This window comes from Pelecanus crispus, chromosome 1, assembly GCF_030463565.1.
Source record: "Pelecanus crispus isolate bPelCri1 chromosome 1, bPelCri1.pri, whole genome shotgun sequence".
Taxonomy (NCBI): domain Eukaryota; kingdom Metazoa; phylum Chordata; class Aves; order Pelecaniformes; family Pelecanidae; genus Pelecanus; species Pelecanus crispus.
The window spans coordinates 14,388,958-14,405,862 of record NC_134643.1 but is presented as its reverse complement, the minus strand read 5'-3'; the positions used below and the strand labels follow the sequence as shown (position 1 = coordinate 14,405,862).

The 16,905-nt window shown below is 38.8% G+C and overlaps 1 protein-coding gene across 1 annotated transcript in view; it reads left to right on the top strand.

Annotated features, from left to right (window-relative positions):
- The window catches only part of CCDC146 (coiled-coil domain containing 146), an 84,336-nt gene that overhangs the window by 20,744 nt on the left and 46,687 nt on the right, over positions 1–16,905 (top strand). The window contains exon 3 of the mRNA XM_075727720.1: positions 14,867–14,949. Coding sequence (XP_075583835.1) covers positions 14,867–14,949 — 83 coding nt within the window. The remainder of the gene's footprint in view (positions 1–14,866; positions 14,950–16,905) is intronic.

Below are 16,905 nucleotides of genomic sequence, written 5' to 3'. Positions count from 1 at the left end.
CATGGACATGTCTTTGTTCATTCATAGCTCAGTCAAGAGCCAAATAACTTGCCTGAGTAAAGGATTTTTATACCAGTTCTTGTTTAATTAGTTCAATCTGAACAGTTTACTTCCCTAAACCCTATTTGAGATTACTCATAATACAGATTAAACATTAAACAGATGTTAGTCACACACATACTCTGTAAGTTCATGATCTCTGGAATGTTACTAGCTTTTATAGAGATGACAGGCTTATATTGATAGTGAAGGAGGGAGGCTTGGTAATAAAAACCTACTTGTCTGACCTGCTGCAATAATTCCTTCAGATTTCTGCGTAGCACAGTGGTCTGGGCACTTTCTTGGGAAATGGGTTTTGAATCTACCTTTCCCATATTCTAAATGAACATCCCAGAACCTGCCATGGTTCTTTTAGTTATGTATCTCTCCTTTTCAGATCATGATAGTTCTCCAGCAATAAGGTGAAAGAAGACCCCCCCCCCCCCCCAAGACTGCAACTTGGGTGTAAGACATTGACATCACTTTGGTTTTATTAAAAATGCATCAAAACTGAAATGTTTGTAACAGTAGATGGAATGTATGAATTTAATTTGTGAGTAAAACTTTAAAATTTTTTATTTGCTTGATAGGATCCTATATTTTTTTCTATCAGTCTAAAATCAGGTATTTACAGAGCCTTGTTCTCTTGTATGGCTGCAGCTGTCAAACTGAGGAAAGCTATACCAGCCTCTTTTGAGGGGCTTTATAACAGAGTTCCTAAATCCTTGCTATTTGGGAAGCTGCATTCCACCCCCGACACACACCTCCCCCCCCACACACACCTTGTTTGTTCAGTTTACAGTGAACTCTGCTTTCTGCTGTGTGACTTTGGATTGGACAAATTATTCTGTATTTGTAAAAGTAATAATAATTATCCTTGGTAGACCACATCTTATGAATTGCCTTGAAATGTTTAAATGCATATCAAGTACTGTTATGACGGTTGTGCTGCATTGAAAGCCTAAAATATCATTAGAACTGAGTGCCTTCAAGAAGTGCAGAAAATTCTAGTAATGCTGAATGTCAAATAAAAGAAAGTTCAGATAGTGACGTGAGGTATCTGAGCTTTTCAAACATCTTTGTCCTGAGACATTCATTCCTTGGTCCCTTATATATCTTCATTTTGGGATATTTATTTCCTCCTTTGGATGAGATTTCTGTAATCTTGAGATGCTCTGCTATCCTTCTGACTTTTTGTTATTAGTCTGATGTTCTGCTGCTAGGCTACTAGCAGTCTGTTTGGAGCCTGAAAGACCCATTTCTCCATGAGATATCCGTATGCTTCTCCTACCCGGAGAAGTCTCGTAATTGAGGACTGGTCTTTCTTCCTGTTCTGTCAGGGAATGTCCATTCCCAACAATTTGTCAGGTCTCTGTTCTTTCTTCGGGAACTCAAAGCAGTATGCCAAAGCCTTTTTTTGTGTCTTGTGCCTCTTATCTTCCTTGGGATAAATGAAGTAAACTTTCGAAACTGAGTTGTGAAAAAGTCTTTGCCCTGAGAAGGGGCACTGAACAATCTTATACTGTAAGATGCTGATGCATCTTAACTAATGGCAGAAATATAGGACCAGATCCAAACTGAGAACTGCAGTTTGTTTATAAACAAAGTTTCTTCCCAGATGGGGCTTTTCTAGATCCCTAGAGTGCTACGTATAATACTTAAAACTTTAAAGTAGTTAAGCAATCACAAAAGCCAAAAGCCAATCTTTTTCAACTGTGAAAGGGTCTAACTGAGTAACAGCTGATGACCATAAGTCAGAATTTTCTACCAACGTCTTTTGTTTGGTTAAAGGTCATTTTCTTGTAGCTTTTAATCTCTTTTGGTCTTCTTTTTAGGAATTTATTTTTCCTTCTGTGGACTGAAGAGATATCTCAATCTTACAGACATACCTTCCTAAAGATAAAGAAAATAACTGAGAGCTCATGATATTCTTAAATTCCATGAAAGATTTTAGTTCTGTTCCCAGAACTACCCAGCAGTTGCAAGGTTAAAGAAGTAATATATTTTGGTTTAACAGACTTGTCTTAGGACTGTTTATTCAAAGTTTATCAAAAGCAGCATGAACCATTTCCCGTGATCTTTTAGAGCAAGTTTTTTTTCTGTCAGATAATGGAATGCAGGTCAAATAGAAAACAACAAAGTTAAGACTGTAGGCAGCTGTTAACTTAACTAGTGACTATGGCAATTTAAAACATGACAGCTTGCCATCTCTTTTATTTTTGGCTTTGTGCTGGGAGTTAACATCTCCTGCAGCAGAGTTGCTGGAAAACATCCAGGTTTGTGTAAGCAGTTTGAGTATGAACAAACCTGGAGCACATCAAAGCTAATTCATATAAAGCATTTTGGTGGCAGAGGTGGGATGAGTTAATATTCAATTGCTGCAGTAATATTTTTTGATGATCTTGTAGACTTCAGTGATTCTGTGTTATGTTTTGGCTGAGAAAGAAGATGAAAAGTAATTAGATTCATCTTCAGTTTTTCCCACAATGTGGAGTATATACCAAAATATTTTTCCAAACCATGCAGTTAAAGACTGAAATAAGAAGTGCAACCAATAGCCTCATGGGCTTAGGTATAGCTGTTTATCACCTAAACTAAATGTTGAGAAAACTCAGTGACAAATCTTTTTTCTACTTGAAAAGCTAATAAACAGACTTTTCCTGGGGACTTCCCATACTTATCCTAAAACATCTACTGCCTATCAGTGTGTATGTAGTTACAGATGAGAGGGATTCTACCTTATTTGTTAACTCTAATGACTGCATTAATTTAAAAATCAAACCACATTTTTCTTTACCTTCTACCATCATAACCTTTCTCTGGAATAATGACTGATTACTTAAACAACACATATCCTTCCCTAAATATCTGCAGTGTAGCTATTCCTGTCTGTACTTTAACTGTTTCCCAGGCTACAAAAGGGAATGCAGAACTGTACTGAAATACTGATAACTACAATTTATGGTGAAACTAAATATTTACACTATTACTTTAGTGATTTTTATCTTCTTGTCTTAAAATACTTTGAAATATGTGCTGAAGCCTGAAATATTGTTGAGTAGAGAAATTCTAGATGACCTTAGAAGTGTTAGTCTTCTATAACTCTGTATGAATATTTGAGGCATATTGAAAAATGAGTGATGTAAATGACTGAATAAAAAGTGTAATGATGATATTTACTGGGCATATATAAATAGCGATGGAACACTTTGCATTAAAACCAGAGTTTAAGTCATCTAAACATCTGGTGCTTAGTCTGAGCTAGATAGTCATCTTTGGCTCCCTCTGTTGTCGAAGGCAAGTAAGAGCCTCACTGAGGATGCTTCTTGTTTCTTACAAATGCTGGAAAGCAGTCTGAAATAATTTAATTAAATTTATTAAAAGGAATCAGACCCTTAAATACACTAGCTTAATTATTATCCTCTAGTCTGGCATCTCTTTTTGCCTTCCTTATGCTTCCTAAAGCCTAAATGCAATACATTTCAGTCTTTAACTGCATGGTTTGGAAAAAATATGCAAGTGAGACAAATAAGATAGTCAATGTTTAGACTCAGTACTTCAGGATGAGTCAGTATCTTCTTTTGGGTGAAAAGTAGAGAGAGCTGTTGGTACATCAGACTGTCTTATAACTGGTGCAATATTTATTCAATGAGTGCATCCTTATTCAGTCACTGCATTTTCAAAATTTGACAGGACAGGGCCCTGAGGTAACCTGGTCTAGCTTTGAAGCTAGCCTTGCTTTGAGCAGGAGGTTGGACTAAATGACATCCAGAGGTTCCTTCCAGCCTCAGTTTTTCTGATTGTGCTTCCCTCTTGTTTTACACAAAGTTTATTTTTTTGCTTTACTATATGTTGTAATAAAACTGATGTAAACAAAGCATTCTGGAAAATGCAAAGAATTACTTTTTTTTTTAATATGTGGGGGCTCCGCATGGATTAGGGGAATAAAAAAACCTCAATTTAAGTAATTGCTTTCATTCCTCGCCATTTAAACTTTACAAATGACCAGGAGTTTATGTGGAAAAAACCTATCCTATATGGCAAAATGGCCTGTTACACTATTTCCTCTGCCCAAAAAACTGTTTTCTAATGCAGTCTGATTTGAAAAGACTTTGATGTTGACCTTGTGTTGCAAAAGAATAAATATTTGAGGGAGAAATCCCAGCTTAGCTGAAAGGGAACAGATTTCATTATAGATGTTCAGGAAAATTTTCACTGTGTTTTCCTAAACTAGACCAAATTTCATTGCTGTAAAAAGTAAGGCCATTTGGTAAGTAGACCTGTCTAATTTACATTAGCCTTTAACCTAAATTGAATTTTAAAAGAAAAAGCTTGGAAAGTTTAATTGGAACAATTCCAGTTGGTTTTTAATCTATTTTTTAATCTAGCAAGCCGTGAAATAATTATATTAGTTTATTTGTCAACAGCATTCAGAGTTAAGTGGTTCTGGCTCTAATTGATTTAGGACTCATCCCTATTCCAAAGTCAGTGGGAATTTTCGCACTGGCTGATTCCAATAACAAGTTTTGTGTTCTAAGAAATTGTCTCATCTTGTGGTATTGAAGTCCATACTTCAAACCCTGTAGCAAACATGGGGAAGAAGGTAAAAACTGTCCTGTGTATTGTCTGGGAAATCAGATTAAATTGTCACAGAAGTCCTTAAGACCATTAAATTCTCTGGCATCAGGACTGATAGTTTTTAGAGCAGGTTTTTGGGTTTGTTTTGTTTTTTTTTTTTGAGATAAATCCATTGCTACACAGGTTATAAATACTACCTCCAGATGTTTTTAATTGTGTTCCTTCATTTTTGGGTGCCCCATCTTGATGTAGCCAGGACATGATCTTCAGAAATAATGAGTAGTCATAGAAATTCTCAGAAATTGAGAACAATGTAAACCATTATATTTAGCCATTTGGAAGCCAAGTTAGTATACTGCATTTTTCTTCATTTTATTGTTAGCATATCACTCTCAGTTCTGGTTGATGGCTATGGTGATGCTAAGGACCTGGAGCAGATAATCCTTGTTTTCCATGGCTGTGTAGACAGTTCTGCACTGTTCTAGTGCAAGTGCAAGCTCAGTTACAGACTTGCTCTGAGCAATGGACTGAACTTGAGGAGAAAGCTTCAGTTCCCTTAGTGCATTATCATGGGTCCAAGCTTTTGCCTAGATAATTTGGAGGTATCAGGCACAGGCAAGCCAAACACCAGCAGATATCCCTAGCACACCTCTTCTAAAGGATGAAATGGATTCTGTGGAGACTTATAGCTAGCAATATGGATAGAAATGCAAGAGTGATAGCATGGGTTCAGCATACTTGCACATGTTGCCCCCCTGCAATGTAGACATAACCCTTGAAAAGTCAATGGGAGATGGTGTTGCCTTCTCCCATTGACTAAGAAACACTTGAGCTGTGTGGTAAGTGTCCAAACAGTGTGGACTCAGTGAAGGGTTTCCCAGAGGATACAGAGCTTTCTGTTCAAAGAGGAGCATTTATCCTTTTTCTGCCCTGAACATTTAAACATTTAAATATTATCCAAAAGAGCTAAGAAAAGCTTGCTCTTCAAATAAGCAGAGAGAAAATGGCAAACCTCACATAGCAGACTGGCCAGAAGAGCCATTTGCCAAGTGGCTAATACTATACCGAAATCATGAATATGACAAACTATAAAATATATTAATTCCTGATATTTTTCTGTTGTCTCCTATTATGAGGCAAAAAAAGTTGTTTGACAAGACCTTTCAGATGTTTGAAATAAACAACATTAATATAAAATGTTGGATTATTCTATGTGTTAAAATAACATTAAGTGTAGTCACAATGTCTTGTTATAATTACAAAATCTATAGCTTAGAATGAAAAGGTAGAAAGTGTTATTATTCCATTTGAGCTTAGAATACATTTTAGTTATTTTGCAGTATCTGCAAACATAATTAAAAACACATGTTAGCTCCATCATTTCTCTGAAATGCAGAGATTCTAGAGACGATTGAAATTCTTTCCTAGGAAGCCTTCAGCAGTTTCACTTTCATAACGATTGTGAGTAATTGTTAATCGGTATTTTCTTCATGGTGGCTATATTTATCTTCTATGCTTTTCTTGACACTTTTTATCAAAAGAATGTGAGGAGTTAGACCAACATTCAGATTGCATCATCTTTTTAAGTTTAAAATTTGGCTTAGTTTTATTCATTTCTGGAGAGTCCCAAAAGAAGCTTAAAAAACCTTTAAATTCAAAACAGGGAATGTCAAAATTCTTATTTATATCACATTTGAGTTACAGAAAACTTGTTTTGAAATTCCAGATGAGTCCCTTGGTGTATTGCTTTGAGCTGACTGTCAGAAAAGATTGAATATAGTCTATTAAAATGGAGAATGTAAAAGCTTACTGCACTTAATGCGGGGGTGAGGAGGTGTTGATGTGGTTAGGGCCAGATTTCACTAGTTTTGCTCACATGGAAGAGTATCTTATTTATCAGATGGGTCCTCTCCCTTCCGTGGTTTTAATTCCCATTCATATTCTGACATCATCTCTTTCTCACCAACATCTCATCTACATCCACCTTCCAGCCTCGGAGAAACTACTGTGGTCCTATGTCCAGGGGCTAGTGGACCTGCAGTCAAGTTGGAAGGATATACAAGAGCTCCCTCAGACTGTGTGTACCCTCAGATTGTGCTCACTTTTTCTTGGAACTTTCTTCAAGAGATTTTGAAGAAAGCTCTTATGGGGAGCTGTTGGTAGCAAGCGAATATGAACTTATTACTGGTGTGGGTATAGAGAAAAGTTATGCAGGTGTACCGAACAGCTATCTGAGCATAAGTATTCTTCTGTTTTTCTCATGGATTCCTATATTTAAAATGTTCCTGCCCAGAGCCAGAAAAAACACCTTTTCCTGCTAGAAAAATATGAAGGATATGCCCTTCCCTTTCCTCTTTTCAGCAAATCTTCCTCCACAGTCTTTATCATAGGACAGGATTATCCAGTGCTTTATTTCATGGGACTTTTCACTGACTGAAGGAAACAAATTTGTTTTGGAATTGGGTTTGGGTTTGGTTTTGTTTTGTTATGGTTTTTTTTTTTTTTCTGGTAGAATAGCCAAGCTTCAGATAGCAAGGTAACATGAAAAAATGTAACAAAGTTAGAAAATTACACTCATGTTAATTAGTTAAAGATGAGTGTGAAGTAAAAGAAAGGGTAAATTAATAGGATAAAGTAAACATAACAGAAATATCCAGTAATAAGATACATACTTCCATACTTTTTATGTAATTACATTTATGGGAATACAGGGAAAAAGAAAGCAAAAAGTTGCCAAGCAGCCATCTGTTAGCAGCCAAATCTTCATCCAACTTTCCAATAATTCTCCATTTAGATAAGGAAAATTTATTTTAGTTTATCCAGATAATCTGTGAATTTTGAGTGTGTTTAAAAATGTATGGTGTCCCAGTTCATTGTATAACGAAAAAGAAAAGCTGACAAAAGCAAAATACAGTTAAGTACAACTGACATGGAAAGGGACTGGAAGACTCAGCAGTTTCAGAATATTTACCCGATTTGAGATTGCCTGTATAACAAAATGATCTCAGTTCTTTCCAGGGCATTATGGTTAACAGAGGACTGAAAAAAGACATCCTCAATCGCCATTCACAAGCTCTTTTTTGATCTCTCTACTCCGTCTTCTCACTTGTTCTTTTCAGTGTAGCAACATAATTAGGTGAACTAAGGAGAACTACCATTTTACTTACCCCAGCAGTGTGAGAGCTTCCAAGCAATAAATGAACTATGACTGTGTCTTGGAGGGAAGGGGGAGGAGTGAAACGTAACTTCTTTTTTAAACCTGGGATATTAGTCTTGTACACAGCCTTTTTAATAGAAACATGGCTAATACAGATCCAACAGACCAGAAGAAAATTATCACAAACCTTCATTTACGAAAGTTACTTTTGTGTGTGTATATGTATGTACATTTATAAATACTGTTGGCTATTTTATCATAAGTTGTTTTATTTGTGTGTTCCTGAGTGATGACTTTTTTTTAACTAACTTCCAAGCTTACTTCCTTAAGGTTGAAATCTGAAAGCTCTAATACTCGTTACAGTCACTGCTGCCAAAGTGTACTGTTTTTTGAATTAACCCAGAGCTTACACAAACATACGTTGCTTAAACTCGAGTGTTTTTACGAATAATGAAACCAGTTGGTGAGTGAGCCAACTAGGGAAGGCACCCCACTGGACCTGTTGTTTGCAAACAGAGGACTTGTGGGTGATGTGATGGTTGGAGGCCGTCTTGGGCATAGCGACCATAAAATGGTAGAGTTTTCAATTCTTGGAGAAGAAAGGAGAGGGGTCAGCAGAACTGCCACCTTGGACTTCCAGAGGGCAGACTTCGGTCTGTTTAGGGGATGGGTTGACAGAGTCCCTTGGGAGGCAGTCCTGAAGGTCAAGGGAGTCCAAGAAGGCTGGATGTTCTTTAAGAAGAAAAACTTAAAGGTGCAGGAGCAGGCTGTCCCCATGTGCTGAAAGATGAGCCGGCAGGGAAGAGGATCAGCCTGGCTGAACAGAGAGCTTTGGCTGGAACTCAGGTGAAAAAAGGAGAGTTTATGACCTTTGGAAGAAGGGGCAGGCAACTCAGGAGGGCTACAAGGATGTTGTGAGGTTATGCCAGGAGAAAATTAGAAGGGCCAAAGCCCAACTAGAACTTAGTCTGGCTACTACCGTAAAAGACAATAAAAAATGTTTCTATAAATACATTAGCAACAAAAGGAGGGCTAAGGAGAATCTCCATCCTTTATTGGATGCGGGGGGAAACATAGTGACAAAGGATGCTGAAAAGGCTGAGGTACTTAATGCCTTCTTTGCCTCAGTCTTTAATAGTAGGACCAGCTGTTCTCCTGGTACCCAGCCCCCTGAGCTGGAAGGCAGGGACAGGGAGCAGAAGGAAGCCTCCATAATCCAAGGGGAAATGGTTAGTGACCTGCTACACCACTTAGACACACACAAGCCTATGGGGCTGGATGGGATCCACCCAAGGGCACTGAGGGAGCTGGCAGGAGTGCTCACCAAGCCACTTCCAACCGTTTATCAGCAGTCCTGGCTAACTGGGGAGGTCCCAGTTAGCTGGAGATTAGCAAATGTGACACCCATCTACAAGAAGGGCCGGAAGGAGGATCTGGGGAGCTACAGGCCTGTCAGCCTGGCCTCGGTGCCAGGGAAGGTTATGGAGCAGATCATCTTGAGTGTCATCACATGGCACGTAGAGGACAAGCAGGTTATCAGGCCCAGTCAGCATGGGTTTATGAAAGGCAGGTCCTGCTTGACTAACCCGATCCCCTTCTATGACAAGGTGACCCACTTAGTGGATGAGGGAAAGGCTGTAGATGTTGTTTACCTTTATTTTGACACCGTTTCCCACAGTATTCTCCTGGAGAAAGTGGCTGCTCATGGCTTGGATGGGCATACTCTTTGCTGGGTAAAAAACTGGCTGGATGGCTGGGCCCAAAGAGTTGTGGTGAATGGAGTTAAATCCAGTTGGCGGCTGGTTGCAAGTGGTGTTCCCCAGGGCTCAGTACTGGGGCCAGTTCTGTTTAATATCTTTTATCAACGATCTGGATGAGGGAATCAAGTGCACCTTCAGCAACTTTGCAGACGACACCAAGTTGGGTTGGGAGTGTTGATCTGCTTGAGGGTGGGAAGTGTCTACAGAGGGATCTGGACAGGCTGGATTAATGGGCTGAGGCCAGTTCTATGAGGCTCAACAAGGCCAAGTGCCGTGTCCTGTACTTGGGTCACAACAACCCCATGCAATGCTACAGGCTTGGGGAAGAGTGGCTGGAAAGCTGCCTGGCAGAAAACAGCTCGACAGCCAGCTGAATATGAGCTGGCAGCGTGCCCAGGTGGCCAAGAAGGCCAACAGAATCCTGGCTTGTATCAGAAATAGTGTGGCCAGCAGGACCAGGGAAGTGATTGTCTCCCTGTACTGGGGTTGTTTAGTCTGGAGAAGAGGAGGCTGAGGGGAGACCTTATCGCTCTCTACAACTACCAGAAAGGAGGCTGTAGCAAGGTGGGTGTTGGTCTCTTCTCCCAAGTAACAAGCAATAGGACAAGAGGAAATGGGCTCAAGTTGTGCCAGGGGAGGTTTAGATTGAATATTAGGAAAAAATTTCTTCACCAAAAAGGTTGTCAAGCATTGGAGCAGGCTGCCCAGGGAAGTGGTTGAGGCAGCAGCCCTGGAGGTATTTAAAAGCCATGTAGATGTGGTACTTAGGGACATGGTTTAGTGGTGGACTTCGCAGTGTTGGGTTTGTGGTTGGACTTGATGATCTTAAAGGTCTTTTCCAACCTAAATGACTCTATGGTTCTGTAATTTAGGAATATTATCTATTTCTCACATTAGATTTCCATGTTGCAATTACTGGGAATTAGAGTATTTCAAATGAATCAGTGGAGTCTTGGGTTACGTGTGCAAGATGGGCCATTTTGAGGTTTGGTTTTGGTTTTTAAGGGGGGCATTTCTGAGTAATCTTTGCAAGACCCTTGGCACTAGACTTCGTAGGAATCGACTGACCTTTATACACGACTTTAATGCTCTCTGGCAAGTATCTCTCTTCTGAAAGTCTGAGGTGTTAGGTCCATTGTACACGATATCTTCTTCCATACAGCCTTCTGTCATGTAAATTTATAATTTGCCTGCAAAATAAAATTTATTCTGGATGAGATGAAAAGCATCAGGAAAGTGAGTATTCACTTAAAGAGATTTTTTTAAATAACTCGTATTGTGCTGCATTTTAAAATGTGGTCGTGCTAACTACAGTATATGCCTTTTATAATGGATATTATGAACATAGTATAAATTTTATTTGATAACTGGTAGATGTAAGAGGTACAAACATTTTTACAAAATTAAGATAATCCAATCAACATCAGATCCCGATTTTAATTATGCAGGTGAGATATTCTGCATTTACTGTACTATTGCAGATCATCATGTGTCTCAGTTCTAACTGATCAAATGAAATGGAGTAGGGCCTTTAGAATCTGTGTGTAGATGCAGGTTAATGAAATAAAGTGTGCATATACTCAGGATTTACATGTATCTGTGTATTTAACTTATGTTAGTAGTCTGTAATTTTTACCATGACACAGCTAGGAAAGAACAATACTTTATCTATGCCCATAGCCAACATCATATGGCTATAGAGAAACAAAAACCTTTGTTGCTAGTGCAATTTAAGAATTAATTTGTTACTTATTCTGTGTTAAAACATGCCTTTTATGATAGTAAAGACAAAGATGAACCTAATTCAGATTAGACAGAATCTCAAAGGAAAATATGACTCATCTGTTGTGAACATTCAGAAATAGAGGTAAAAAGAAATATTTATGAATTCCAGTTCCAATTTAGCTCATGATATTTAAAAAAAGAAATCTAATACTGAACTTGAGTAATAAAGCTGTATGAATGTTTTATGTTATGGCATCTGGTTACAAGAATTTTTATATATTTCTCTGTTAAATCTGAGATCCAAATCAAAACCCTGTAGTTTAGAGAGGCAACTGGCATCCAGAAATTCAATATATGGGTTTAATGGTCCTGGGTGATTTTTTACTGTTTACACCAGTATAAGTCTTTTGACTTAGGAATAATTATTATAATACACTATAGTGCTTTACAGGTCCTATTAGAAATATTACCCATTTCCTTAATTTCAGAACAGAGTAAGCCTGTGAGCCTGTGAAGGAGGACTATTTACACTAAATTAACAGGCAGATAAGAGCATATCAGGACTCAAGGCATTGTCTATAATGTATTTCTTATAGTCATATACTAAGCGGTTCAGAGCCTTACATTTCAGCTAAATTAGTCTAATTTATTTTTTACTGTTAATTGTATTAGCTACACCAGATATTTTTAAAAACGGTAAATAGATGCAGAATGCCCATTAGATCATATCTACCCTTCAGGACAAAATTAATTGTAAGCACAGACACATAAAATCAGTGACATTGTTTCATTTCTGATTCCAACAGTTTCTTCTAAAGCCAAATAGAGGTAAACTGAAAAAGCAAAAGGTGAATTACTGTATGTTTTGATTCAAAGGTTGTATGGTAAGGCTTAATGTTTCAGCCATTAGTTAAGGAAATAATGCTCACTCTTGCAACTATCCCTATTTAAGTCAGCTTATGTAAGTGAAAAAAGAAAGATTTGTTCTGGATTGTTACCCTTAGATTACAGTTTTCCAAATGCTATTTTGATGGCTAAAGGGAAACTTAGTAGCTAATATTGTTCTCCACCATAAGATGTTTGTCCTCCTAAACAAAAATATATACAAGATATGTGAGGAGATGATCTGGAATGGAACATCAGAGGCAGAAGCATATCTCCACGGGTAGGGGATAGGCAATGTCTGTGATTACAAGCCAAGAAGGCCAAATGTGCTTATTTCCACGCTATGGAATAAAGTGTAAAATATTCCGAGGAGAAACTATACAGGAAAAATTGTTATAATAGTTACTGTAATTTGCCATTGAGCTGGAGGATGTCCATGGCCACAAGAGGCGGTTTGTTTCAGGGCTGTGAATAGCCTTTTCAGAAGATGGAAGGACGATCAATTTCTGGGCTTTAATTTCATTCTAGATATTAATAGGAACCAAAGTCATCCCGGCTGGAAAACTGTTTACTTCTCAGTCCACCTGATGGCAAACAAGACAAGAATCTATCCTTCTTACTGTCCACTAAATAGTGGCTCTAAAAGAAGGTGACCCCTACCCATTTTCAGTATCTTTTGCAAAAAGCTGTTACTCTTTTTCTGCTGACTGTGCACAACCATAGTACCAGGTGAAAGTGGGTACCTACTGTCATTCCAATCCAATCCCTAATCTCTGTTATCAATAAGCAGTGTATCCAGGGACTGGAAGTCTGCTATTCCTCAGCATGATAGAAATGTGTAAGGAACACAACTGCTAGTCCCATTTGAGGCATTCAGTGAATTTCTGGGAGCATCCATTGATTCAACTAACATAGTTTCTGAGGTTCACTTCATTTACACATCACCCACTATCACATAGGTGGGAAAGGCAGCCTTGAAAGCATTACGTATCTGGATATCAAGGGCATCATCCCTCATCTGGTTTTATGACCACAAATAATACAATCTTTCTACAGTAGGCTCACACTATTCCTCCCTTCTTCCACAACTGTCCATTTCTTCCCCTCAAGCTGTCGCCTCTTTCTTTCCCTTCTGCCTTCCCAAGAATCTTGGAGAAAGCAGTGTGCTAGGCTTTAATAACGAATCCTGGGGTCAGGGTAGCCCAGCGCTGACTCTCTGATGGCTCTCCAAATAACGTTCCGGTAACAGGAACTATCTGCTGATGATACTTTTCACAGAAGTCTCATCCCCTTTGACATGCTGGTTATGCTATCCATACGGTCTGTCTTATGTAGTCCTTCCTTCTCACAGAAGAGATAGTTAGTATTGGGAATTAAGTGAACAGTATCTTTGGATCATAGAGGATGCCAAAATAAATATTTGAGAGCTGCTTATCTTTAATCTCATGCAAGCAAATGAAAGACAGATGTGCTTTCCTTTTCTCAGGGCTGCAGACAGCAAAGATTGTCTTTTCTACCATGAAATATTTTGCAGCGGATCTTAAAAAAATGCATAAATCAAACAGCTATCAACAAAATGTATACTTCCTTTGGCATATTCACTTGGGTTCTGCTTCTTGACCATAGGACTGGTTCTGGAGAGTTTATCCTCGATATTCAAGAAAGGGGCAGCTACAGAATAGCTGACATCTCTTAAAAGGCCCTTAGTTCAGCTTAGAAAAAGACCTTTCCCTGGAGGCCTTGTCCAACATAAGGGTTGAAGTGTGACTTCTGGGATTTTCCTGGTGCTGTAGTAATTTTGTTTCTTATTTCAGGAGATCTGCACAACCACATTTCTTGGCAGGTTCCCATAAAAGTTGCAGATTTGACTTGCTGCCCCAAAAGGCTAGCTATGGACTTCTGTAGAGCCAAATCACCTTACCTTTTTTACCTGGATTTAACCTATTTCTCCTTACCTGTAACCAAAAGAGGGGAAGAAAAGGTTTTCTAGGGAAATATCCCAGGAGATACTATCATATTGCTGCTATGGTATTTCCCAGTGGCAAAATTTGGCTCCTAGTCCTATCTCCTGTTTATATTAAGAAGGACTGGGTCATTGGCCCAAATTACTGCCCTCAAGACACCTGAGGAGATGGGTACACTGCATCACACGCATGTGGGTTTTTTAGTACTGAATACCTGGAGTGGTTTGCTCTTGGTGTTTGCCGAAGGCCTGCACAGGTATGTAAGGCAATGTGTTTTGTGGCCTGGGGATGATCTAGCTTGAGCCCAGCTCCTTTTTTTCAACCATATTGCCTGTGGACACAACACTTTAGCACAAACTGGACTTTAAGCCTCAGTTTAAGACTCTTCAGGCCAGCTGGTATATACCAAAACTGAACCAGTTAAGCAATGTGGAAAACAGGTGACTTAGAGCCTGAGTTCAAAGTCAAGACAGAATTATCATGAAATATTAATACAGAAGATCAGAGAAGAAATGGTGGTGCAGGTGGCACTGTAGTTGTGACAGACACATTCTTAATATTCTTATATCTATGGTTTGAATTATTATGTGAATAAGCATTTTTTCATCTGTGTATTTGATTTGATTGTGTGTTTGATTTGGTATGTTACCAAAGACTGTATAAACTAAAAGGCTGCCAATTATAGTTATAAAAAGTTGCGGCAGAATGAAAATATTAGTGCTTAGGAGACTTCATAACTGTCTGTTTCCCTTCCATAGCTGTTTTCTGCTGGAAAAATCACAGGCACCAGAGTAGCTGAGCTGAAGGAAAAGTACACCCTGCTGCATAAGACTGTGATAAGGTACAATATTCCTTCTTCAGACTTTGTTTAAATAGCCAAAGCATTACATATTTAGAGTAATTTTCTGCTGGTGCTGAAGCCTAATTATCATTGAAGGCTTTCTTACAGTGCTTGTTCATAAAGAGGAAGCAAGAACACAAGGTTGAAAACCAATATTATTTAATAGGAAGATTCAAGGTAATTTGGGATATTTCAATACTTGTTTGAACAACATTTTTGTTTTTAATATAAACAAAATAATAATGGCAGTGGAGGGAAGGACAAACTGCAAAAGGCAATATACAGGTTTAAAATAAAGATATAGTTGAAGATCACGTAGCCAGAATTGTAACATATGAAAAGGAACATATGTAACATATGTATCAGGATTAGTGTGGCCAGCAGGAGCAGAGAGGTGATTGTCCCCCTGTACTCGGTGCTAGTGAGGCTGCACCTGGAATACTGTGTCCAGTTTTGGTCCCCTCAATACAAGAAAGACATTGAGGTGCTGGAACATGTTCAGAGAAGGGCAACAAGGCTGGTGAAGGGTCTGGAGCACAGGCCTTATGAGGAGCGGCTGAGGGAACTGGGGTTGTTTAGCCTAGAGAAGAGGAGGCTGAGGGGAGACCTTATCGCTCTCTACAACTACCTGAAAGGAGGCTGTAGTGAGGTGGGTGTTGGTCTCTTCTCCCATGTAGTTAGCGGTAGGACAAAAGGACATGGGCTCAAGCTGCACCAGGGGAGGTTTACATTGGATATTAGGAAAAATTTCTTCCCGGAAAGGGTAGTCAAGCATTGGAACAGGCTGCCCGGAGAGGTGGTGGAGTCACCATCCCTGGAAGTGTTCAAAAAACGGGTAGATGTGGCACTTTGGGACATGGTTTAGTCTAGTCTACCCTTGATTGGTTTAGTGTGGACTTGGTAGTGTAGGTTGATGGTTGGACTGGATGATCTTAAAGGTCTTTTCCAACCTAAACGATTCTATGATTCTATGGTTCTAAGACTCTGACCTGCTGAGCTAACATAGAGAGCAGCTGAAGAAGTTAAAGGCTCATTTCTAAGAAGGAAAATGAGACTTTGTCACATGTAAATAGCTGTGAATTTTACCCTCGGAGAGTATTGGCAGTCACATTAGACAAGACTGCTAATAAATTTAGAACCTTAAGCTTCAAAGTATAAATGAAACTCAGAACTTAGGTGTAGTAGTCATGAGTCTGCCTGCTCTGGTGCTTGCTGGAGGAAAGAGAAGAGATCATGCTCATAGCCCAACGCCAGGTTTGAGCAGGGCATGTGTGAGTGGAAGGAAAAGAAAATGGAGGGGCGAAGTGGGATGAGATAGTACAGAGGTACTAGGTGAACAGTGTGGCGTTGAACAGAGCAGTCCTATTGCAAATACTGCAATACTACATTAGTATTTGTGGCTAATAATTTTGATATTACTTACGGTATACCCATAATTATCAGTAAAATCAGCATCATGATACTCCTGTTATATTTCTGTAATACATATCATAATATCCACCATGTTAACAATATTTTAGCCCAATTTCCCTGACAGTCCATATCAAAACCTTTATGGCAATTCTGCTTATAAGAGAACCATGGCTGTTCTGTGACTGAAGCTAAGGCCTAATTTAAGGATTGTAAAACTAATTCAAGTCATACCTGCTCACTTGGGTTATGCTGGGATTTAGCGTGCCTCCTGGCAATCTAGTGCTAAGTAATGTAAAGTAATTTGAAAACAGGTTCCCAAAATCCTGAAAACACAGTTTTTCTTGAGGTTAGCTGAGTCTTCTAGTTTCATCTTAATAAAATGGGGAGTAAGAATATGGCCCTGACTCTGTAAAAAGTCATCTGACTTTATTCAGATTACTGCATAGCAATAATTTTTGGGAAGCAAAATTAAAACCAGCACTCCTAAGCCAGTTCAACTCCCTAGAAAATGCAAGAAGCATTTTCTTAATGCTCAGAACTCAA